A 23,636-nucleotide genomic window follows, 5' to 3' on the forward strand; every position below is an offset into this window, starting at 1 on the left:
TCCAATCAGCTGAAAACACGTGACTTTGTTTCTGGTTATCAGAAGCTCCTTAATACAACCGGTTTATCATAATGATACACTTTTTAACCTTTCTTCGATGAGCAAATGTAAAAGTATCCACACTAATTAACTCAGGCACCATCATGAACAGCATATAGAGAAAACTCATTGAGGGATAGGTTTCCAACTATTGAGACTGGGGGAATCGACGAGCTGAAACATTGCTGAATGGTCATACAACTTCATTAGTTTTATTTGAGTGGCCGAACAATAGACTTTATACATGTTATTGATAACAAATAGGGTAATTGTAACGTTATTTTTGATTGGTACAAACATAAAAAGACTGTAAGAGTGACAGTCATGACACCTGTGCATGTACTCTATCATAAATAAGGCCTCTAGCACCCTCTAGAGAACACATTTAGACTGACTCTTTTTTCAGCCAACGCTTCCCCCCCCTCAGTGACGTCACACAGCCCAGCCAGGCTGCTATCTCGGCTTTAGATCCCCAACAGAAGCTTTTACGGCCTCGCTGTCACATATTTTTCTGAAACAAACGCGGTTTATTGTGGACCAGTCCGACGTTCCGGTATGATAAAGACGCTCACACGGAGCTAACACACATAGAGACTATACGAGCTAACACTGCTAGCTGCACTAACTTTCATTTTTAATGGCGTTAAAACGGAAATTGTCAAATTGCCTTCAAAATAAAACAATGGAAACGCTTATAAATACAGTATGAATATGGGAATGTTAACATTTTTAGAGAAGGCCAAACGATCACTCGACATCTGAAGTAATAATAATAAACATTAAATAAAAACACTTACTGGAGCTTTGTGGCACACATTTTATGGCTGCACATTTCATACTTTTTTTTAAATTAAATGGACAGGAACAGTCTCAAAATATGTAGATGTACATCTAAAATGTGTATTTCAATAACCTAGCAACAAAGAGCAACCCCCTCACATAACGTATATTCAAACACTTTACGACCTCTTTTTTTCACTAAAAACTTGGGACGCCCCAATGAACGGAGACTTTGTGACCGCTGAGTGAACCTCTCCAACCGGAAACACATTTTTGCGAACCTGCCAAAGACGAGCGGAGCTGTGAGATAAAGGCTACAACTGTATATGATTTAAAGGCTAATAATAAGAACACAAGAGCGTTTAAAGACGAAAACAACACCGGCACATGCTGCATAAGGTAAGCATTGGGCTCAGCTCGATATTTAACAATAAGTTATTTGTTACCGATTGGTATCCTGTTAGCTTAATTAGCGTGTTGCTAATAACGGAGGGTGTTTATCATACGATTTTATAATAACAATAATCATATTAAAAACAATAGCGAGATTTGAGCTTTCCTCGTAACTTCACATTGTGTTAAAAAAAAATTCTCACAGTTTACACAAAGTTTGCTCCGCGTTAATTTGTAAGTGATGCAAGATATGCAACCTGACGTTTCTCTGGAGAAGATACTGAACTGACGACGTTAATTAATCACAACCTTGTTGTAGAAAGTTTCTGCTATCAGAGGCACACTGTGAGCTTCAACATCCAGACAGTGGTAACGTAGTGTCTGTCAGTGGAGTATTTACTGCCTGATAAGGTGACGTGACGTACATTAAACTTCAGTGGAGGAGAAGCTTTAAAACATCCCTAATACACTCATGCTATGTTGTTTTTTCCATTTAAAATGAATTAAAAAAGGTTATATGGACATCTTAATTGGTGTCCTGAAAATTGTAGTGTTAATTCAATGTTGGCATATTATGATCGTGCATGTTGGGTGCATTAATATTCCTACTCAGCCATATTTACACCTGAGGGTCACTTTAAAACGCATTAGTTAGAAAAACACGTGATGTTGAAAATGACAACAATCCTTGACGTAGACTTATCAGTCAAATCCCGGGTGGCCATTTGAGACCTGTTTGGCCATGCTTTCATCACGAAGCATAAAGCTGGCTGCATTTTATTGAGTTTTGGTTCATGTAACGGTTGATCACTGAGTCTTTATGATCTCTCCCACAGTTGCTTTGATCATAAGGATCCAGCAGTGTTTATCGCAGACAGCCTTTTAAATGCACACAGACACACCATGTGAGGATCACCTGTTTAAATGTATATGCATGCAGACTGAACAGTGAACATCAAACGTCTTGATTCTTCAGTGAGATTTAAAAGTTGCATGATCGTGTTTTGGGAAAGACACTCAGGTTAGACACGGCTGATATAATATACAGCTAGTAAACAACAGCCATTGAAACACCTGCTTGCCTCTGTTATGTCTCTTGTTTGTACCCCGCTGCTGGCTCAGTGGTGGAAAGAATTAGATCGATACCAACACTAACCACAATAAGTAGAGACGTGGTCGTAGAATCTTTGGTGATCTCTGAGAGTAAGTTTGGTGACAATTGGTCGTTCACAGATGACCTTTCACTTTAGGGATGCCATTGTTCGTCATTTGCACTAAACTGTTTGGCCTCTGTCACTGCCTAAGCTGTATGCTTAACGGCTAATCAAGGTTTGACCACCATACTGCCTCTTCACCCATCACAAGGATCAGTGAGGCAGGATGAAGGTATAACAGGAGGCTTGTTGGTCAGGGTTGGAAATGTTAGTTATGATGAAAAAACCCCCAACTCAGACGAAAGATAGATAAAGCACCACATCCAAATCATCTCAGGCCACAAAGACCCCAACACCGCCATCCCTCCCCTCCCCCCCCTTACCCTTTCCATTCTGCTGGTGCTATGACAGCAGTGTACTCTGCCATGACTGTTGTGATGTGCAGCAACTAATCAAATATCGAAGGGATCTTCATAGTTTAATTATCTTTCTATTTATACTGCTTTATAAAGTAGCTGTGCTTGTGATGTCTCATCTCCTGAACTGAGAATAATTTTTTTGCTCTTCTCTTCTTCCTGATCCATTCTGTTTACTCGCCTTGCAGGACTTACTGAATATAGCACTGATGATAATTATTACAAGGTTTAGCTATCCTTAAGTGTTGGCTATAAAATGAGTATTGCTTCAAGGGACTAAAAAAAAAAGGGATGTTGTTTTTCAGATGCCCGGTCAACCTGATGGCTTGAAACCCAGAAAGAGGAAGAGCAGCTCTGAGGTCAAAAGCTCCAGAAAGGTTTGTGCGTTCATGTTACGTGTACACTGAAGACAGTGCTGCTGTTTGTCATTAAATAAGTCTTTCACTTTCCGTCGCAGGCCTCCGCTACACAGAGGAGATGTGCAAAAAGTCCAAAGACGCACTCATCCGCAGAAAGCGCGTCTGTGCTCGGTGCTTTAAGTAAAGCAGACGCGCTCTCCGGCATCAGCTGTGAATGCAGTCTGACCGCAGGCCGGAGGAGATGCCTGGCATCACCTGCGCTCGAGGGACAGGAGGGCAAAGAGAATGAACTCAGGACAGGGCTGGACACGGACAGCTGCAGAGTGGATAATACCTTTGACAAACACGAGTCTGAGGACATGGAATGTGAAGATTCTGTCAGACACATGTTCCCAGATGACGACAGTAATCAGATTCTTCCTGTGGAGCAGTTCTTTGGAAACTTGGATTTTGTACAGGTGAGCCATTTTTTGGATTTAATGCCACCAAATGAACAAACAGCAGCCGGGTCTGAGACGGATTCAGCTTGTTTGAATTAATGAAGCAGCTTTTGTGTTTTTACATGGAACCAAATGCTGCCATACGACCTTCCTCGAAATACTACTGTCACCAAACACAGTCCCAGTGCTGTTTAGTCCTGCCAGCTCCGTCGTTTGGACGCCTTTTTGCCTCTGTTATGTCTCTTGATGGTCCACTGCTGGTGGAAAGAGTTTGTACCCACCATTTCACCTCTTTTCTTTGTACCCAGATCGCACGGCATAACAGAGGCCTAACCGTCTCACTTTGAACATGCAGTGTTCACTCGAATCATACAACATAAATACTCGATACATTTGATTAAATACGGTCAAATTATTTTCTCCACATTTGGTACCATTTAGGCAGAGGACAAAGGCTGACACGGTTTGGTTAGCCATTTCTTTTCAGTTCAGAAGCAACACTGACTGCTCTCGGCATGAGGCCGACCCCTCTCTCACGTTGAACTGAATACTGGAGGCTGTATCATCTACGCACTCGAGCTGTTACCAACACTAACCACAATGAGTAGAGACATGGTCGTAGAATCTTTGGTGATGACTGAGAGTTTGGTGATAATTGGTCGTTCACAGATGACGTTTGAGGCCCAGAGCGTGATGACCTTTCACTTTAGGGATGCCATTGTTCATCATTTGCACTAAACTGTTTGGCCTCTGTCACTGCCTAAGCTGTATGCTTAACGGCTAATCAAGGTTTGACCACCATACTGCCTCTTCACCCATCACAAGGATCAGTGAGGCAGGATGAAGGTATAACAGGAGGCTTGTTGGTCAGGGTTGGAAATGTTAGTTATGATGAAAAAACCCCAACTCAGACGAAAGATAGATAAAGCACCACATCCAAATCATCTCAGGCCACAAAGACCCCAACACCGCCATCCACCCCTCCCCCTCCCTGCACACCACTGTCAGCCCCACCCCCACCACTTCCAGCACACACGCTATGTTCCACTTACCTCAGAACTGGGAACTCGGAGCTGGGAATGACGTCACACCCGATTTTGAGCGTGTTCCAGTTGCGAGTCGGAGAAGCAACATGGACACCTCTTTTGACCATAAAAACACACTACATGACGCATCCGCCACATCTATTGTCGAGCATGTCCCCAGTTTGATAACTAAAAGTCACGACCGTACATGTTCACCATTTGAACAGTTGTCCCATTCCAATGAAGTCCCTTGGTACTGTGTTTCTTAAAGAAGTTCAACTAGTGAGATTTAAAGTGTGCAGAATATGCACTTAGATTACCGATCATTAATCTAAGAATTCTTCTTGATTCTCCAGGACTTGCCTCAGAGATCATCAGCCTCTTCTGGCCGCGTTCAGAGGGAGAACGGGAGACGCCACTACTTTGCACTGGAGGACAGTGACGAAGAGGAGCTAGACTTCAGCTCTATGCAGAAAGGAGACGGAGGAGGCATTCAGTGAGAAGGAGCTGCACTGATGACTGTCGTGGACTCCTTTAACGGAAGGACATGAAACCCCTCAGAACTGAGGAAAAACCAGCCAAATTAAACTCGCCTTTAAAGAGATACATTGAACAGGGATTGAGATTAGCATCGACTTGCTGTGGCTAAAAAAAACGTCCTCGGGATGCATCTGCCCTAACTTTTGCTTCTAGTATCTCACAAAGGGCTGAAGTGATTTTATTTTGCACTCAGAAATCGAGCATTAAATTGGTTGCTTAACATTTACCTTAAGTATTTGCAGCTTGATAGTTAGTGCTTTGAAAGCAAGTCCTTGATTGGCTGTCTAAACACCAAACAAATGCTGTGTAATATTCAGCCAATTACATGTGGCATGACGTCAGAGAGATGATATACTGATATTTTTAAAGAGCGCCACATTAACAGGGTTCATAGCTATCAGTAAGAATACTACAGAAGAGCATATAATTGAACTTGAATTTTTACAGATGAAATTCTGCCCGTTTCAGAAACCTTTGGTGTTTGCTCGAGCAGTGGTTTTCAACTGGTGGACCGGGACCCAAAAGTGGGCCGCTGAGCTCTTTTCAGTGGGTCCAAATGTCTGATGCATTTTTTTTAAACAATATTAGTCTTTCACACATTTTGTTTATTCACATTTTCTTCTAAAAATCTGAACTGCACAAATCTTTAAGAAATTTGGGTCGCAATTTCTCATCAGTGGGTTAGTGATGGGTCCTGTGTCCCCATCGGTCAAGAACCGCTGAGCTTAGAGGGTGTGTTAGAAAAGCACTTTATTGAAACAAATCCGTCCACGCCGTAAAATGCTTCAAAGTGTGCAGGTCGAGATGTTTCCTGCCACACACTTCTATAAATACGAACGTTAAAAACGAAAGATGAAGTCAAGCAGAAGTCAAACAAAGAGCTCGTGACAGGTTTCATGTTCAGGTTTCAGACTGTAAACATTTTAAGGAAGGAGGTCATGTATGCCAAAGAAGACTTTCATTAGGAGAGGATGAAGTGTAAATGAGCATTTTATTAGCAGCTGGTTAGAATTCAACACATCTGTATATTTGCATACCAAACAATGCGGATCATAAATTCCCCTGATCTGTGAAGTTCTTACTTCTAAACGTAGCAAAATGAGATTTATTAAAAAATCCTGGACTAAAGAGCTGTTACTTTAACGTCCTCAGAGTTGAAGCAGGACGACGACTCACTTTGAGGTTAAAGGTAAATGCACTTGTGCTGTTCACAGGTTTTCTAGTCTTTTGTATATATTGTATGTTAACAATGTGACAATCCAATCACGTTTTATATATTTTTAACACTTTATTTATGCAAAAAAAAAAAGCTTTCATATTCGTCTATGCAACTTTGTGCCTCATTCTTCAAGCAGTCGTTGTATAATCAGTTCATGCAGTTTACATCATTGTGCCAATACAAGAACAAATACATGTTTTTCATGATTTCAGTCGTCGTTTCACAGTTATTGTCTCAAATAAATCACTGTCTGTTTTTTTTCATATACACTGACCACGGGGTGCTGCTGGTCTAATAACAATAAAATATAGAGGCTGTAGTCACAGGTTAAAATCTGACCTGTGGCTCCTTTCCAGCAAGTTATGTCTCACTCTCACTCCCTAATTTCTGATTCTATCCACTGTCCTGTCTCTCCAATAAAGACTCAAAACACCCCAAAAGAAATCTTAGTAAAATAATAAAAACTGACCACAAGCAAAATGTATAATAGGATAAAAAAAAAAAATCGAGGTAAAAAGTAGTCGTCTCCTAAGCGTCCTGAGATAATTCACAGAATCAGTGTAATACGTAGAGTACCAGTTCAAACATACTTTTCATAAAGACATTCACACCAGGCGCCTCCTCTTCCCTTTGGCCTTCTGTTTCCCCTGCTCTGTTTCACCGGCTGCTTTTAAAATCTGTTTGGCGTCACACAGCAGGTTGTGGGCTCCTTTCTTGTGGCACACGATGTGAACCAGTTTGAGGTTCTCTCTGGTGAACAGCAAGCGGTAGAAGTAGTTCAGGTTGACGTCCGTGCTCTTGTGATTGTGTAGAGCTTCCAGCAGAGCGGGAATGACCGACCTCCTCTTCTCGATCCTGGACACGTGAAGAAGAAAAATCAGGTATTTAGTTCCGATTCAGAAACACAGGTAGGTGTACTGTGGGGTAAAAGTATCACAGACTAGAGCAGACTAGGAGGGAGTGGTTTGTGTACTCGGGAGGGTTTCAGGAAGAGAAGACATGGAGGTGTGCAGCCTGTACATTAGTCTGCTCATCTGTCTACCTTTATGCACCAGGAGATATGACATCTCCAACTCTGTAAAACGAGGTTTCACATCTGATGGCCAAGAGACAGCATGATCATAGAACTGTCCTCTGAGCCCTGTGTCTCTGTGTACAGTGTGTATTCACGTGGATGACACTTCAGCCCTCATGCTCAGGTGTCCTTTTGATCTGTCGAGTCAGCAGGTTTTTTTTTGTTGTTTGTCTGATGGTGTAAAAGTGAAGACACTGACAAGAGAAAACACTTTAGTTTCCGCCGCGCCTTTGTGCTGTCATTTCATCTGAATGCTTTATGAGCTCTATTGTTCTGGAGTCTTTGTATAAAACCACAGCACAGACTCCCTGCATCTCCGTTTTTTTTTTTATGAATTTGGCTTTCACACACAGATGTGCCTGTTACTGGCAGCTCAAAGACCTTTTGAAACTTCTAAATGTTTTAAAATACGAAAACTGTCTCCAAAAGCCTCGATGATAAAAGGTTTTCATTCTTCAGCTGGGGTCTGAAAATTACAGTTTTTTTTTTTAATAATTGGTGATAACAGTGTGTACAGAAAAGGAAACCTTCCATCACCCGTCTGGTTGTCGTGCCAAGAATTGTGTGCACCTTTGCGGGAGAACGCGTGGCATAAACTAATTCTATGCAGTCGTATTTTGCATCCACCCTTTAAGTTCCTCCTCAGAGGCCAACACGGTCAGCAGCTCATATTTCTTTACACATCATGTGAAATGTTTGAAACACGGTCCTGAGTTTGAGGAAGAACGAACTAAAACCTTCAGAAAGACAAAGAGAAGAAAAGAGAATAATGATGAGAGGTAGAGAAAAGTGCATCACATATAAATGAGCTTAAAGCTAAATATGATCTCTATGTGACACTGAATGGTTGAAATATCTAACTCAATGTCTTTCCTGTGGACGTGGCTCAGACCTGGCACTGTTAGGATGCAATTATTGAAGTCCTGGAGCTAGCCACTCAACAAGCCAATTAGCAGTGGTTAGCAATGAAAAATGGTTAAAACACCTTTAGGCTGCAGATGCTCTATTTAAGCACTCTTCGAGTTGAGTCGTTTCCCTGTTAATTTGGTTCATGAATTTGAAGGCTGAGTTAAAAGATTAGCAACATTTTAAATAAAGTCATGATATAAAAAAAAGACATTTTCCCCAGCACAAGTCCAGCAGTCCTGGATTAAATGTTCTGCCAAATAGATGACTTTTTTTAATCCCTTTATTAGAGAGATAGGAGAGTGGAAAATCAGGGAGAGAGAGAGAGAGAGAGAGAGAGAGAGTGTGGGGGAGACACGCAGGAGCCACAGGCTGGACTCAAACCCAGACCACAGCCCTTGCAAACGGGGCCCGTGCAGTAACCACTACGCCACCGGTTCAGTTGGAAATTCGTCACGATGCAGCCGTAAGATACTCTCTAAGTTCCATTTAATGCAGACTTTAAGGTCGAAGTACACCTTTAAGAATCTGTCTGCGTTAGCTAGCATGTAGCTTAGCTTTGGAACCATTAAAGATTTCGGAAAAATGTTTTGATCCAGTTTAAGTATCAAACCTGTGGTCCAGATTCCATGTGCTAAAGATGATCCTGCTCTCCCGGCTCCCGTAAGGGTTGATCGAGTGGAGAGACGGGCACACGTCCTGGTCAAACGATCCCTGAGGAGAGCAGCAGAGGAGATGGGGATGACAGCCATGTTTTCACCTGCTCGTTCAGCTCTGGCAGATACATCGACACCTTTGATACCTGGCAGGTGAACCATCCCGCCTGAGTGCAGAGGCGACGAGGCTCCTTTTCAGTCCGGTCAAAGTAGCAGCCGTTGTATTTTGCGGCCTTCAACATCTCCACCAGGCAGTCGGATGCTTTCTCAAACTCAGCTCTGACTTTTGCCTTCTGGATGGCTTTTGTGGCATCATCCAGCTGAAGACAGAAAAGAGAGGTATTATATCAGATAAATAAACAGTAAGGGAAAATAAGGAGTTTTACCTCTTTCAGGTAGCCTCTTATTCTGCTTTCACAGTTGAACTTCATGTAGGCAGACTTTGTCTTAAATCGAGAATCAACACCTGGAATGAAAACAAAGTTAACCTCAGGGGCCGATGAATGTGGAGTCACATTAAGTGTCGACTGTAACACATACGACAACTGCAAACAATAGATATCATATCAAAGACAAAAATCAGATGACACAAGGTCGTGACTCCGATGGGAGGCTCTCCCTGTTGGATGGGAGGGTGGGGATCTTGACGAAGCCGAAATGTCCAACGTTTTACACATTTATGTTATCAATGAGCGAGTGGAGAAGAACACACTCGGGAGGTTGATAACATGATGAAGGATTTTCATTACGTGCACAAAGATTGTACATCTGGCATGCTGATTGTCGAATAATATAAACTTCATCACACCCTCCCAATCGACTGCAGTGAATTTTCTGGACTGTTTCCTGCTGGATTCTGGACTCACCCTAACACATTCAGATATGGGAAACTCACTTGGGAGTCATGCAGGAAAAATTCAGGTTCAAGTCGGGAGGTGTATATTCTTCTAGTTTCCCGGAAATTTCAGGATGTTTTTAGAATTGAATTCAACCAAGCAGCCTAAGTGCATATTGCCAAGGTCTCTATTTGACTTTGCACCTTTGAACCAGTCTTCATCTTCCTCCCTGCCCTCCAACTCAGATCTGTCTTCCAGGTTCTGCAGCAAGTCAGTCAGGATTTTACGCCTTTTTGGAGACTCCTCATCAGACAGGAGTCCTTTCGCAGCTTCAATGAGTCCATCAGCGTGCCGGTCTGTGTTGAGTAACTGACCGATGTCACACACAACTGAAACAAAAAGCAAAGGAGTGAAAAGAGTGAGACAAAAAAAAACACAATGATGTTTATTTTTCTGGGGTTGTATCACCTACCTCCACTCCACGTCTGATCTTTAGAGAGAAGAACAAGTTCAATGTTGTCCGGAAGACTTGGGAAGAAATCCTCGGTCACTTTTGTCCCATCAACATACAAGCAAACATGTGCACCGGAAAGAGGCAACTGCAAATAAAACCGCACAGTTACACAATAACAACAAACTAATACATGATGTTGAATTCAAAGCTTGAATCCAAAGTGTTTCTTACATTTTTTAATAAACACCACTTTTGTTGATGTGTAAAAAGGTTTTTATTCTAGATATATTTCTCAAACTTTAAGTAATTTACTAGTAATGTTCAATGAAAGAACAGTGAGTGTCATAAAAAGCCTTTCACACAGACTGCTTTATCTAATGTAGGCTGCCATTTGTTTTGGTACATTGAGTTTATTTGACATTAGATTCACAGTTTGTCCTCTAGCTCTAACGCACTTAAACATGGTGAATCACACTATGTTGATGTCACGCTTTTATCCATTTGTTGTTGATTTACGTGTCTATATTTATCTGTAACACATCTTAAAGATAGACTTCCTTTGACGTGAGGTTTCTGCTCTAAGGTTTTGTTCCTCTTGTGATGATTTCTGTATTGTCGTTTTGACTGAAGACGACTGTGTATTTTATCAAAAAAGTTGTTATGGAAGAAGCAATATGTTTAAAACTATCACTTAGGTAGCTCATTCAACTCTTGAAGATAGCAGCTGTATCTTTCTTGTGTTTATAAGGAGTTATGAATTATTTTAATAGCAGTATTGTTCCCTAAAGAAAAGCGGAAGGATCGGTATGAAATAATACACAAAATATGGCCTCACCTGTAATAACTTGCAGGCTTTTTTAAGCAACTCGTTCAAGCCTTTTGCTGCGACACCATATTTTCTGTTATCATTGCAACTCCTTATTTTCACGGGTTTATTTTTCCCGAAGAGTCCAAACATTGTAGTTTATTCCAGTTTGTACTACGATTCGTACCTGCCGCTTCCGTTTTCTTCCTCGTCAGGCTGATTACACGAAACTGTGCCGTGATGCTGCCCTCTAGTGTTTGCTGTCAGGATTGCTTAAGAGAAGACACGAGAAATACTGAAGGGAGAAGCTCTTTTAATGAACAAACCCGAATGCATCTCCAGAAATATCAGAAACAGATTGTCAATGATCCTCTTTTGAAGCTAGATATTATTCCGAGGTGTTATCTCTGGCTGTATGCTTAGAGATGTCGATTGTGGCTCAGACAGTAACACAAATAAAGTTAAGCAGCCAGTGTAGGCCCACCCAAGATTAAATTCAGTAAAATTCAGCGAGGAACTGTTTTTCATTAAAAAAAAAAAGGTCCTGTGTCTGACTCATTTTCTTCTTTACCTCTTTAAGCCCAAACCACAACATAAGTGGCTCTCTTGAATAGCATTTGTATCTATTTTAAGCTGGTTCAAAATCACTTACATTCAAGCTCTACCCTCTGCCGTTTCTGTCATTCAAAAAAAAAATATTAGACCCAGACTAAGCAATCAACTGCAACAATAATATTTTAAAACACTGAAAATGATTACAACAGCGTTTGATATTAGTTTATGATATTTGACATGGTTATGTAAACGATTTTTTCCCCTGTGGTTTGCATTTGGTATTTGTACGGTAGCCTGAAGAGTAACGCCACAATTACCATGGCAACATATTCGAGGCAATGGGAAATACCAAATGAAGGTAAGATGTTTTATGACAACCATTAAGAATATCTATTTAAATATCTTGATACAGTTTAAAACGATGTACCCTTTAAGCGCAATACTCGTAAAGGTAATTTATTCGCAATGTCGTTTTCTTTATCACTGAGTACAAACAATAAAAATATCACATTACTTTGCTCACCCCTTTTCGTTAAACAGGACAATCCTGTTTCAATATGGCGGCTGCTTGTTCGAAAATCTAAACGGGGGCTTAGGGAAAATAGTTTTCTCATTAACAGTTCTGTTGTCACTCATATTTAAAACATTTTGCAATGGCATGCTCGTGTCTCTAGTAACTTGCGTAAATGGTGAAAACGGAAGACGTGTCGAGCATGGCGGACAGCTGGAGAGATGTGTTTGAAAGAAGCCGGTTGGTACCCCCGCCCCGCCAGGCAGTCCGCCTCGCCGTGGACAGACACTTCACCCATTCTCACGGCTTTCAGCTCTGCCTCAGCCGGCTGACTGGAGCTCAACCTCCGCAGGTGACTTCACAAAGCTAGGGCTGAATGCTTCCTAGAGATGTAGGAACTTGTGTGCGAAAGCGTTGCTTCCTTTTAATGAGACTAGTCTACTCTCTGACTTTGGCTTGTTATTACATAGATATTGAAATAGATAAATTATGATAAAGACCCCCATGGCATCACCTACTGTAGGATGCGTCATTCTGCGTAGAGAGGACTCGTTAAAAACTTGACAATAAAAGCTTTATTGACTTTAAAGCAGTGACCCGGAGTAAACCCACTAAAGTAAAACTCACTTCACTCAACATTAACCCTCACACTAGCCTCTGGTTCAGTGTAAAGATGATGTAAATGGTGTACTAGACTGTTCAGTTGAGTGTTAAGGTCAAAATGAAGGTCACATGAGATGTGTCAGTGCACATTTCAAATACATGAAAAACTGAAACTGATGACTTTCAAATCTGAATGTTTTTACTCACAGGAGATTTCAGAGGGGGGACAAAATTTGACCTACCAGCTCAGAGTGACCCTGTTCGATAGAAGTCACCAGCACTTCTTTGGGAAAACGTGGAAGAGCCAACCACAGAGGATGAAAAACAACAAGATCTTCTTCGATCAGGTAGTTCTATTATAACAGGCAATGGGCTTTAATAAACTCCAGCCCTTAAGTTGAAATTAAGTTATGACTGGCTCTGTTAGTGTTTTCAGACATACTTTCAATGTCTTCTCATGTTTTTTTAGTGCTAATTGATGATTATATAGTAACATCAATATATAGTCAGGCATCAATTACAGCGATTTAGCTCAGGATTAATGAATTTAATCAGCTCTAAAGCTCCACCACTCAAGACATTCAATTAGCAATGATGAATGGACTGTGTTCTGCACAGCTCTCAGGAAGGTTGCCAGCCTAAACACAGTAAGTAAAAACTTCCATGATTGCCGATAAATCTTCAGACAAGCTGCATGCTACTAGTGAGTCAACATCTGACTTTACACATTAATAAGAATCACGTGTTATTTTAGTTCATAATTAAAGAGGGCAAAGTGAGGAGGAGATCCATCTGTAGAGGCAGACATAAGGAAGTGTTCTTTTTCTTTTTTCTTCAGCTTAAAGAAATATAGTGCACATTCACGAACAACTCACAAATATCCATTTTAAAAGGGGTATACATCTTAGAATCCGTAGTAAATCAGCTGCTTGGCTCTAACAGTGCTGTGCAAGCTCAGACTGAAACCTGTAATCTTCAGTTTGTTTGTTGGATTGATTATAAACATCATAAACCTATCCTCATATCTACAGCCGATGGCATTCATTGTTGATGCAATTACCCCTCATTTTTATTTGATTCATGTCCCTTCCATATCGTGAGCGCTTGCAGCTTATCTGTGGCAGCCAGCATTGAGACGCAAAGAAACAAATATTACAAATGGAATCACCAAAATAAAGAACAATGTGAGGGTAAAGCAGTGAAAATATTCAAGGTTTATTCAGGGATCAGTAAAGTAAATCTTCGAATAAAGCCTACACATTACACTGCCATTTGAGTGTGATACTTGAACAATCAAGATTGTGACAAGTGATTTGTAATATTAGGCCGACAGTGCTCTGTCAACATGTGCAAACAGTTTCTCTAGCGATGGAAAATGTGGATAAAATCAGCTTTTTGTACATATTTTTGTTTGGCCTAATAAGATAAACTACATTCTGTGTTTTTGAAGGTGTGTGTTTAAGGTACATTTAAGCTTTACTAAGTACCTCTGACTTCATTTTTAAAGGGATCATACATTTTGATTTCAGATATCAAATAAAGGATAATCAAGAGTTAGAGTGGCACAGTGATAAACTACCTGAAAGCATTAAAACCTAAACTGATAAATGATCAGATTTTAAAACACAGAGTATCACCGCACATATGAAGAGGTTGAATGGTGCTGAGTTCTGAAGCTAGAGTTTGAGCTAAAGCAGAAACGTCAGCTAGATTTCCCGTTGTAAGGCCTCTAAAGCAATGAATGTGATAAAGGTGTCCATATTTGTAGTCCAGGGCCCGTATTCACAAAAATTCAGAGAACTCTTAACTTAGCTTAAAAAATCCCAGCAAGGAGTCTTAGCTTACGAGTGATTTAGGAACATTCTCAGAACAACTCTGAGCAAGGAAGAGACAGAAACATTATCTTAGTGAGGAGGCGTGGTCGATCCTGTCGCTAGGTATGACACATTTTTTTCAGAAGCTGTGATTGGTTAATCTAAAAAAATTGAGAGAAAGTCAAAAGTCAATCGTAGAATCTAGTTAGACATTGTGTAATTATAAACACTTTGAAATGATGTGATCATGCTCTGTGTGATCATTTGTAAGACATACTTTAAAAGTATAACGCCTACAAGATATTTGAAATCACATTCCAATTTGTGCAGCAGCTTGTTCACCTGCTGATCGTTACATCAACGTGTGAAGGGTCTTAATTAGAGATTGGATGCACCTGTGGAGCTGACCACATGAAGAGAAACTCAGCATGCATGTCTCACCTTGGACTGAAAAAAGTCAGATAATGAAATGTCTGCACAAATCATTTGTGTCTGTTCTGCAAAACTATGAGTCAAAAATATTTTTCATGTAATGTTTGATGAACATCTCTCTATTTTCTCCTCAGCTTGAGAAACTCTTAAACCTGTGAGAAGTCCTCCTCACTACTCCTCACAGTTTTACATCTTCGGAGCTCTTTTAAGGGCTGAGACACTTTGTGAATAACTTTCATCTTTACAAGGATCCGGTCTGAACTTAGAAAATGTCCTGATTCTAAGAATTTTCTTAGAATTGTGTCACTAGGAGCAACTCTTTGTGGATACGGCCTGTGGTGTATCCATTTCAGATTGCTATTTTTAAAGCACTGATTTTAGTGAGTCCACGATGGTCTGCTGTTTCTTTCAAATGTACAATGACAGTTGCAAACGAGTGTACCGTCTCACTTTGATACACTTATTTTCATTTAATCTTTCTTTACTTTTTTAAACCATTGAACCCAAAGCCTTCTCTCCTCTGTAATCATTATTAGATAAAAAGAAACATGCACAATGTTTGATGTCAAAATGTGCAATGTATTCTTTAAAGCTTTGATGATGAAATTTCCAATTACTACTTGAAAATGCTGAAGACAGTGTCATAGCGAGGGTGGACCTTAGATACAAAAGACAAAGTATAAAAAGTTGCATTGAAACATCTCACACATCAGATCATCTTTAGTTTTCATTTAACTTGAAAGGATTTCTTTTATGCAGGCATCCTCAGGTCTGTGCGCTCCATTCTTCTTTTGATGCCTTATTTCCTGATCTCTCGGTTAAGGGGGGCAGTGTCAAATTCCTGTTTAATTTACATATAATTGATTTCTTTCATGTATTTTTCCACATTGTAGTTTAGGACAGAGTCAGACAAACAACACACCAATCTCTATCAAAGCAGAGTTTCTCCATACAACTTTCTGCTGCGAATAGTGATGATAACGTCAGACACGAATAAATAGTTATAAATGAAATGTAACAATTGGTTCAATTAATTGACAAATTAGAACAAAAAGCTGTTCAGCCTTCAGTGAGAGTTCTGGGTAATCAACCTTTTGTTAGATCTACGAGAACAGAGGTTGTGATTTTTTTTTTTCAGCTTCAAACTGGAGCGCTGTGCCTTGATTATTCAAGCAGCTTCTTCTTCTTCTGTTCTGCACTGGTCAGGTCATCAGGCATTTCTGTCACATCAACAGAAAAGAGGTCTCTGATCCACTCAGGCCTGGCCATGACCAGGAAGCACCCTGTGAACTGGTCCGCCTTGGATAAGAGGTGCTGAGCTGTTACACATGGGAGTGATGTGTTTCACACAGGACAAAGGAAAGGACACGTCCCCAGCCTTGACCTTGCTTTCCAGCAGGTTCAGCTTTTTCTTCATGAAGTATAGTTCATGAGGTATTTTCACACTGACTCTCCAGGTTGAGCTAAATCAGACGTGAATACGTCTACGGCATTGAATCATTTCTCAAGACACTGTGGCTCACCGGTAGGGTTAGCAATATTAGACCGTCAGTTCTCACCTCTGAGTTTGGGAATAATGATGATGGCATCAACTCTGGCCAGAATGTCACTGTCAGACTTCTTACTTTCACAAAATGTAACAGTTGCAGATATCCAACATCCAAGTCACCAACAAAACTAGTGTTTCTGTGACATGCAATGTTGACACTACAGATCCTGCTCGTCTTCTTTGTCAAAGTACTTCCAGACGTCTCTTTTTCCGGTCATGGCTGACATTGTGCACAACACACTAACTGAGTTGACCAATGTGTTCGCAGGTGCATAACAACATAATGAAATGTGACTTAAATAATGATGTCAACAGAGAGAACTCGAGAGTAATCGTACCAATCCCTACCAAAGACCATGGCATTGTGATGCTTCATAGGCCTTTAAAAAGTGTGTTTGATTGTTATAAATCCCTCCAAAGAAGCAAAATGGTCCAAGTAAACATTTTCTTTTGCAAATGGAGATGTCTTCATACAGCCAACGTCACTGGAAGGCTGCATGCTATATTGTATTACCGTCTTCCTCGGGGTACGAACATGTGCGATAAACACATCACAAGGAACTGCTTATATCTTATTGATTAGTTTAATGTATGCAGTCTATGTATTTACAACAAGCAGCTGACTACTTGCTGAAACAGATGGAGTGCTAAATTAATAGGCCATGCATTTCCTTCAGTTTCTCGAAGATGAACTGTTATCAAATATGATTGGTAGCCGGGAGAGGTGCAAGGAAATTGTGGTTGGAAAAAGAGCTTGTGTTGAAAAGAACAGCACTTCTTGCTGTTTCGAATAATTTAGTATTTAGTATTAAGGTTTGACATCGAGCCCCTCAAAACCTCCCAGGGATGAAATAAATTAAGAGCTTTTTAGGGCCTGCTAAAAGTATTGGTTCTGGTGGTGAGTTCTTTTAAGTCCTAAGAAAAACAGGAAACATAGAATAACATTGTAACAAGTTTCCTCCTTGTGTTAGATCAAGCAAACAGAAGCGTCATGATTGCGTCAAGAGAACAGGCTGAGAATGACAGGTCAGCGATGGTGAAACAATAGAGATGGACAGAAGCAGGTTCATAAATGTGAGAAACATTACTCACTGCTTTACACTTGGCACTGTCATTTTGGGATTTCATTTGCAACAAGTCAGCGCAACCTCTCATGTCGGTGATTGCGGGACACACTTGGCGCTGGAAACATTTTCTGCCTGTGTGGGAAGGGAGGGAGGAGAGAGAGAGAGAGAGAGAGAGAGAGAGAGAGAGAGAGAGAGAGAGAGAGAGAGAGAACTAGCAAATGCCCTTTGTCGTTATATGTAAATTGGATTCACAGCCGTGTATCATTACGATATTTTTGGGGGGTTTCTATCCCACAGGATGAGAGAACTCGAAACACCCAGAAGCAAATATTTACCCGCCCATCTATGGTTATGAAAACAGAAAAGTCATCGTCAAATATAGTATCACAGCACTTCTGATGGCAAGTTTTTAACAGTTCTCTTAAGGAGACGTGTCGGGTATCTCTGAGCCAGTTATAAAGAGCTGTCTTTCTGCAGTGCCTGCCAGACAAGTTTGTGGTGAAAGCGTCATCTGTTCTGAACTATAAAATGTACCTGTCTGTAGTCTTTCCCCCTGAAGATGTGTCTCCCAGCATTGCGTTTACCATCTCTCCCCAGTCATTCAGTTATTTTTGATTCTTAATATCAGGGGAGCAGCTGGATATCTGTGTTCCTCTCGATCCGACATCAGAAGGTCTCTGTTCATCCTGGTTGGCGGCCAGTTATCCAGTGTTTTATGAATGCGTCAGAGCACTGCTGAGCTCCTGTGCGGCTTGCAATGTTAAAGATACCTGATCTACTTACAGCCTGAGCCGCTGTACACGATTTGAAACTCTTTTTAATGGAAATAATACTGCGAGCTGGAGCTGGCTGATAAATGCAGAGTGTTGCATAAGGCTTTTTACAGAGGCACCAATGAGTCACAGCTATGGCAACATTCACATTTCCAGTTTTGTCACCATCTGTTTTCTGTCCTTTCCTCCGCTTGATGTTCTTTTGATCGAACAGTCTCTCACAGTAAGGCTCTACTTTGATCCTGCATAATAGTCATGGCCTGTATAAAAACCCACTTGGTATCCCAATAAGCATCCTAATCCCATTATCCATCCAGGGTAATAATATACACCACATCATATCCTATCAGGATGATAAAGTGGGCCTGGCCCCGTCTGTGTCATGCCGCAAGAGCTGCACCAGCTCTTTTATTGGATTTGGCCCGACGCACTCACATTCATGCTGGTGTTTATGAGTGGCAAATTGCTGTTTGATATCCAAATAATGTCAGAGGGGGATCCTCTCCTCTGTTACAGGAGCACAGGGAAAATTGCAAGGCCCCCACCTTCCCCAAGTCAGCCATGATGGATTGATTTTAATATTGCGTGAAAAGCAAAGATGCGTTGTGATTAAAGAGAGGAAGAAAGAGCTTTAACCGATTGTTTACTCGCTTTGTGTCTGCATTTCTTTCTTCCCTGGCAGATGCGTGACATCTTTACAATGAAGGGGGGGTCGGTTGCAGTTTTTTGCGTCTGGTGCATTACAAGCTGTTTTTCACTTGTCTCGTCTGACTTGTTTCACTTTTTGTTTTGAATGTGTAATGCAGTTTTGTGGACAGCCTGATTGGTTTCAGTTCTATGGAATTGGTTTTCTAATGTCATGGAAGCTTCTTGTGTGTGACAAACTAGAAGCTCATTGGAGACATGAACACTTCTGAAGAAGTCTGTTTGCTTGCAGGAAACTTGGGTAACTGTACATTTATTGGTTTCAGTCAATCAATTCATTTTCAAAGCCATGCATGGTCTTCTGTGTCTCTGCTTATTCCAGTGGCTCGATATAACAGTTCAGTCTGAAGCCTTTAGGCAACTGTTGCTTTTATATCCTTTATTATGGCATCGATCTTTATCCTGTGCACTGTCCAAGTGCACAGTGTCACAATTACCCACATCACACTTGCAATTTCTCCGCAGCCGCTGGTTTCCCCTCATCATGACTCAAGCAGCAGTGGGAACACTCTCCTCCTCAGTCTGTCTGTAGTGACAGCTCTGTGCACTAGAGGGCAATGTTGGGCTACAGACGGTGCAGCTGGATTAGAGGAGAAAACTGGTCGACGGAGAGAGAAATGTGCATCTTTCTACGTTGTCTCTCACTGTGATCGCTCCATTTCAACTCCCCGCCTTCATAGGGAGCCAGCGGTTTCTTCCCTCATATGTGCAACATTATCAAGCAGACAGCTGGGCTTTGGAGAAAAGGCCAAGTTTTGTTTCTGCCCGTGCAACCTCTGTGTTTCAAGGTCTCCAAATGCTGTTTGGCATGACATAGGTAGCACCGCACAAGATACACTCGGAGGAACACACACTAATTCATATTTAATCCCCCCCCCCCCTCTCCCCCTTTATTTCTTTGCCTCTTTTCCTGACCATTACAACATATCCATACCTAACCCATGTGCTAACCTTCTGCCCTTACACTTAACCTCAGGAGCCCTTGCTTCAGACAGGATGTCAGGTTTAGTATTTATTAAAAGGGTAAAAACAATAGCCCCCTACTGAACATAGCAGTAACACCCTCACACACAGCCTCGTTGTATAACTTCAAAGCTGTGAGAAGAAGAGAAGGACAGAGCTTCACCGGTGACAAAACATTTGAACATCAGTCATGCAATCCCTCCGCTTTTGCATCATGAATAGTTCGGTTTAGAATTGGAAAACCTTAAATGAATTAAAATTGGGCTTGGATTAATGAATGTCTGTGGCCGTAGTCAATTGCATCCTTTAAAGCGTATAAATTTCCTCTTACAGCTGACAAAAAGTTGACAAATTCAAACTGTCAGTACTTTAACAAAGCTACGGTAAAAGCCTTCCATTTGTGCTCTCTATAAGAGACGGCAACACCACAAACAGTGGCTCAGCTGAGGGAGAACTTCTCCTTTGACTCTCTTCTATATTTGTTATTATGGGCTATATACACAGTGTTTTGGTAGCCTATCACGTATGATTGCACACGTGATCCTCATCTATTCAAGCGTGTCTATTCAGCTGTCACACAGGATGAAACTCTGCCCTTTTCTCCCGTGTTTGGAGAAAAGGTGAGATTATCTTACCCTCATGTCAATTCTACATTTCACTCCAACAGAACAGAAGAAACAATTAGTGCGTGACTTATGTCTCCGTTGATGTGTTTTCATGTGTTTCTGGCTGAATACAAGCAAACATCTGTGATGGGAGGGGCTTACTGATTCAACCTGTCACACTGAGTTTAGCAGGTCTGCAGATACCGCTACTCCTCTAATGGTTCTCTGGCTTATGAGCAGCCTAGCAGGATGTGTGAGCTGGTAACTACGTCAGTGTTATACTTTTTTATTTCAATATAGCTGCAGGTTGTCATTTTCTCCATGATTTCCCTATTCCATTAATCTATTGGCATTTGTATTTTAAATATATGTCGAATAAATTCCCCTCTGCTTCAGATCACGTTGTAACCATAACCAAATAACCATCGCACATTTAGCAGAGGAAGATGGTTTTTTGGTTGGTTTTTAGTTCTAACAGCCAAGAGGTTTGCAATATGCACGATCAAAAAGACCTGTATGTAGATTTCAAAGAAGTCACTGAAGACGGAGCAAAGGTGAAAAAAACAAACCACATACAGTCTACTTTAATATGCTACGTTTGATTGTCTGTGAGGTTATTTGTATGTAAAACTGTTTTAGTGCAAGAAGGTCAAGACATTATGGCTGAGCTCAGGACGTGTTCAGGTGGATCTGCATAGAGAGAGAGAGAGAGAGAGAGAGAGAGAGTTAAGGACATGTTGCAGGAGATGTGTATTTAACCTTGTAGGATAATGGCCCCATGTTGCAAAAAGAGATTGGAAGCAAGGCCAAACATCAACATAACTGTGCGGCCATCAATGTATTAAAATCAAAACACTTCACTACAATAAACCTCAGTGAAAAATGAATAATTAATATGCTGTACATTTGTACAATTTGAATGTGAAGCAATCAGGAATAAAAATCAGCTTCTGCAACCTGCTGAATTTAGACGCATGTTGGCAGTGGAGCACACATTTAAGCCCACTTAGCCACAATGGTGGATAAGTTTGTCTTTTATTAAAATATGTTTTAATAAATGTTCACGATTTAACTTCCGAAGGCATTCTACAGTCTCAAGTTTAGTGGCTGATAGAAATCTTTAGTGACCCATCACCACAACTTCACACAAGGAAAAGCCCTTATTCAGACCCTGCAGGCAGTCCTACAATGAGATCTTTAATAGCACCTGTTCACAAGACAGTTTAAGATTCCCCTTTCAACATCTCTTCTTTATATTTATAAGTGAGCATATATGAATAAGTCAGGTTGGAAGTAATGGCACAAAAACAACAACAATGCATTAGGGTGCTGTGTGTCAGACATTGAGCCCTAAAAGAAACCATAGACCTTCCACTGAGTAGAAATGAGACCTTTAACAGTAGAAGTTGTGTTATAAACGAAATAGATTATTACTCTGCGCCAAAGAGCTCCATTGTTGTCCCAAACTAACTGTCGTTTATTTTGAGTCAGTCCTTCATACACAGTGTGGCTGCTGTAAATACTTGTGCAGCAAATCTGTATTAATCCCCTTCTGCAAATAGTTCCCAGCAAACACAGTGCTTATTTCTCTTTGAGGGTTTTTAGTAACTGCAGTGCACATCTAAGATAGGAAAGAATTCAGCCTTTAAAACAACAACTGTCGGCTTTTGACATTTATTTCAAAGCTCCAATTCCTCAAAGGGACAAATAGTCTTGGGGCTGAGCGTCACAGAGTGGGGAGAGAAGTCAAAGTACTCAGAGACTGAAACATGGTTAACTTTGGTCTTTCCATGAATGTTTTTTGACAACATGATCCCAGCCTTATCCTGACACATACTGGATTTTGCTCCTGTTTAAATACAGACTTGCTCCAAATGGCCCAAAGGAGTCTTGTACCCCTTCTTTGAACTGCTAAGTGCTCAGATAAACGGCCAGCAGTAAAACACGACCTATATTGAGCCTTGTTATGTTCTGTCTTCCATTTGTTTCCTTTCTTTTACAAGACATGGCAACTTCCTACAGTAAAATGTAGTGAGCCTGTGAAACCCACCTGTGTGAGAAGCCTTATATGATTGATGGACAAAGGAGCCGCTGTGGCAGCACACAAAGGCCTTCAGCCTACCTCGAGGCTTAATTCCTTTTCCCAACTGGCATGCCACACTAAGAGATATACGCTTCAATTATACATGGCCATGGTGGGGGCGAGGACTCCGCTGCCTTGCCTGAGAACTGATCAATATTTAAGCTCCAAGGGGACCAAACATCTAGTGGAGCAGCTGCTGCTTAACAGCTTTACACACTGGGAAGGCACGCCCCGCAATACACGGCTGTGTGTGTGTGTGTGTGTGTGTGTGTGTGTGTGTGTGTGTGTGTGTGTGTGTGTGTGTGTGTGTGTGTGTGTGTGTGTGTGTGTGTGTGTGTGTGTGTGTGTGTGTGTGTGTGTGTGTGTGTGTGTGTGTGTGTGTGTGTGTGTGTGTGTGTGTGTGTGTGTGTGTGTGTGTGTGTGTGTGAAATAGGGAATACAGGGGCCACAAGACTTACTGCTGAGGCGACAGTAGGAAAAGGTGAGGCTGAGATGCCTTTAGGAGGTTAGGTGTTGGTGTGTGAGACTTTCATGTAGGTATGTTGTGTATTGACTTGAGTCTTACTTAACCCCCCCCCCTCCCCCCTGCACACACACTCGATCAAACACAGAGTGAGCTGAAGCTTGCCTAGAATTCTGCTATCATCACTCGCAGTGGTCCTTATTGCCTGTGTGTGTGTGTGTGTGTGTGTGTGTGTGTGTGTGTTTGTGTGTGTGTGTGTGTGTGTGTGTGTGTGTGGGGGAAATGGAAACAGACACAGAGAAAATTAAATAGATTCTTTCTGTCTTGTTATTTGTTGTTCCAGGCTTTGACATGTCAATTCCAACTTTACCTTTTTTTTTTTTTTAAATCTGAAGCCTGGCAGTCTGCCCAAAACC

General features: G+C 41.2%; 3 protein-coding genes across 5 annotated transcripts in view; 2 read left to right on the forward strand and 1 right to left on the reverse strand.

Moving 5' to 3' along the window:
* Positions 1-449: 449 nt before the first annotated feature.
* cUnh1orf174 (chromosome Un C1orf174 homolog) lies at positions 450-6,576 on the forward strand. Of its 2 annotated transcripts, none has more exons than XM_079359114.1 (4): positions 450-592; positions 3,088-3,159; positions 3,240-3,599; positions 4,963-6,576. In XM_079359114.1, exons 2-4 carry the CDS (start codon positions 3,088-3,090, stop codon positions 5,104-5,106), a joined length of 576 nt encoding a protein of 191 aa, XP_079215240.1. In that variant the 5' UTR covers positions 450-592; the 3' UTR covers positions 5,107-6,576. The 2 variants fall into 2 exon arrangements, with proteins under 2 accessions (XP_079215240.1, XP_079215239.1); XM_079359113.1 differs by lacking the exon at positions 450-592 and adding an exon at positions 607-1,218.
* On the reverse strand, positions 6,119-12,255 carry dffb (DNA fragmentation factor, beta polypeptide (caspase-activated DNase)). Of its 2 annotated transcripts, none has more exons than XM_079359110.1 (8): positions 12,176-12,255; positions 11,128-11,369; positions 10,311-10,437; positions 10,042-10,227; positions 9,389-9,468; positions 9,149-9,322; positions 8,960-9,060; positions 6,119-7,220 (listed from the first exon to the last, which is right to left on the reverse strand). In XM_079359110.1, exons 2-8 carry the CDS (start codon positions 11,248-11,250, stop codon positions 6,971-6,973), a joined length of 1,041 nt encoding a protein of 346 aa, XP_079215236.1. In that variant the 5' UTR covers positions 11,251-11,369; positions 12,176-12,255; the 3' UTR covers positions 6,119-6,970. The 2 variants fall into 2 exon arrangements, with proteins under 2 accessions (XP_079215236.1, XP_079215237.1); XM_079359111.1 differs by having other exon boundaries at positions 11,128-11,392; positions 12,176-12,244.
* nphp4 (nephronophthisis 4) overlaps positions 12,218-23,636 on the forward strand; it is a 180,980-nt gene continuing 169,561 nt past the window's right edge. Inside the window, 2 exon segments of the mRNA XM_079360057.1 lie at positions 12,218-12,515; positions 12,976-13,113. Coding sequence (XP_079216183.1) covers positions 12,339-12,515; positions 12,976-13,113 — 315 coding nt within the window. The 5' untranslated portion in view covers positions 12,218-12,338.

The sequence above is a fragment of the Symphodus melops genome, assembly GCF_947650265.1.
Source record: "Symphodus melops genome assembly, chromosome: 13".
NCBI lineage: Eukaryota > Metazoa > Chordata > Actinopteri > Labriformes > Labridae > Symphodus > Symphodus melops.

Excerpts from the sequence above, each read along its gene's own strand:
- dffb (XM_079359110.1), bottom strand. The coding sequence starts at position 11,250 with ATGTTTGGACTCTTCGGGAAAAATAAACCCGTGAAAATAAGGAGTTGC. Across the intron at positions 10,228-10,310 it reads AGATCAGACGTGGAGTGGAG|TTGTGTGTGACATCGGTCAG; the intron begins GTAGGTGATACA and ends TTTTTGTTTCAG. Across the intron at positions 7,221-8,959 it reads ACATGGAATCTGGACCACAG|GATCGAGAAGAGGAGGTCGG; the intron begins GTTTGATACTTA and ends TCACGTGTCCAG.
- cUnh1orf174 (XM_079359113.1), top strand. Across the intron at positions 3,160-3,239 it reads AGGTCAAAAGCTCCAGAAAG|GCCTCCGCTACACAGAGGAG; the intron begins GTTTGTGCGTTC and ends TTTCCGTCGCAG. Across the intron at positions 3,600-4,962 it reads GAAACTTGGATTTTGTACAG|GACTTGCCTCAGAGATCATC; the intron begins GTGAGCCATTTT and ends TTGATTCTCCAG.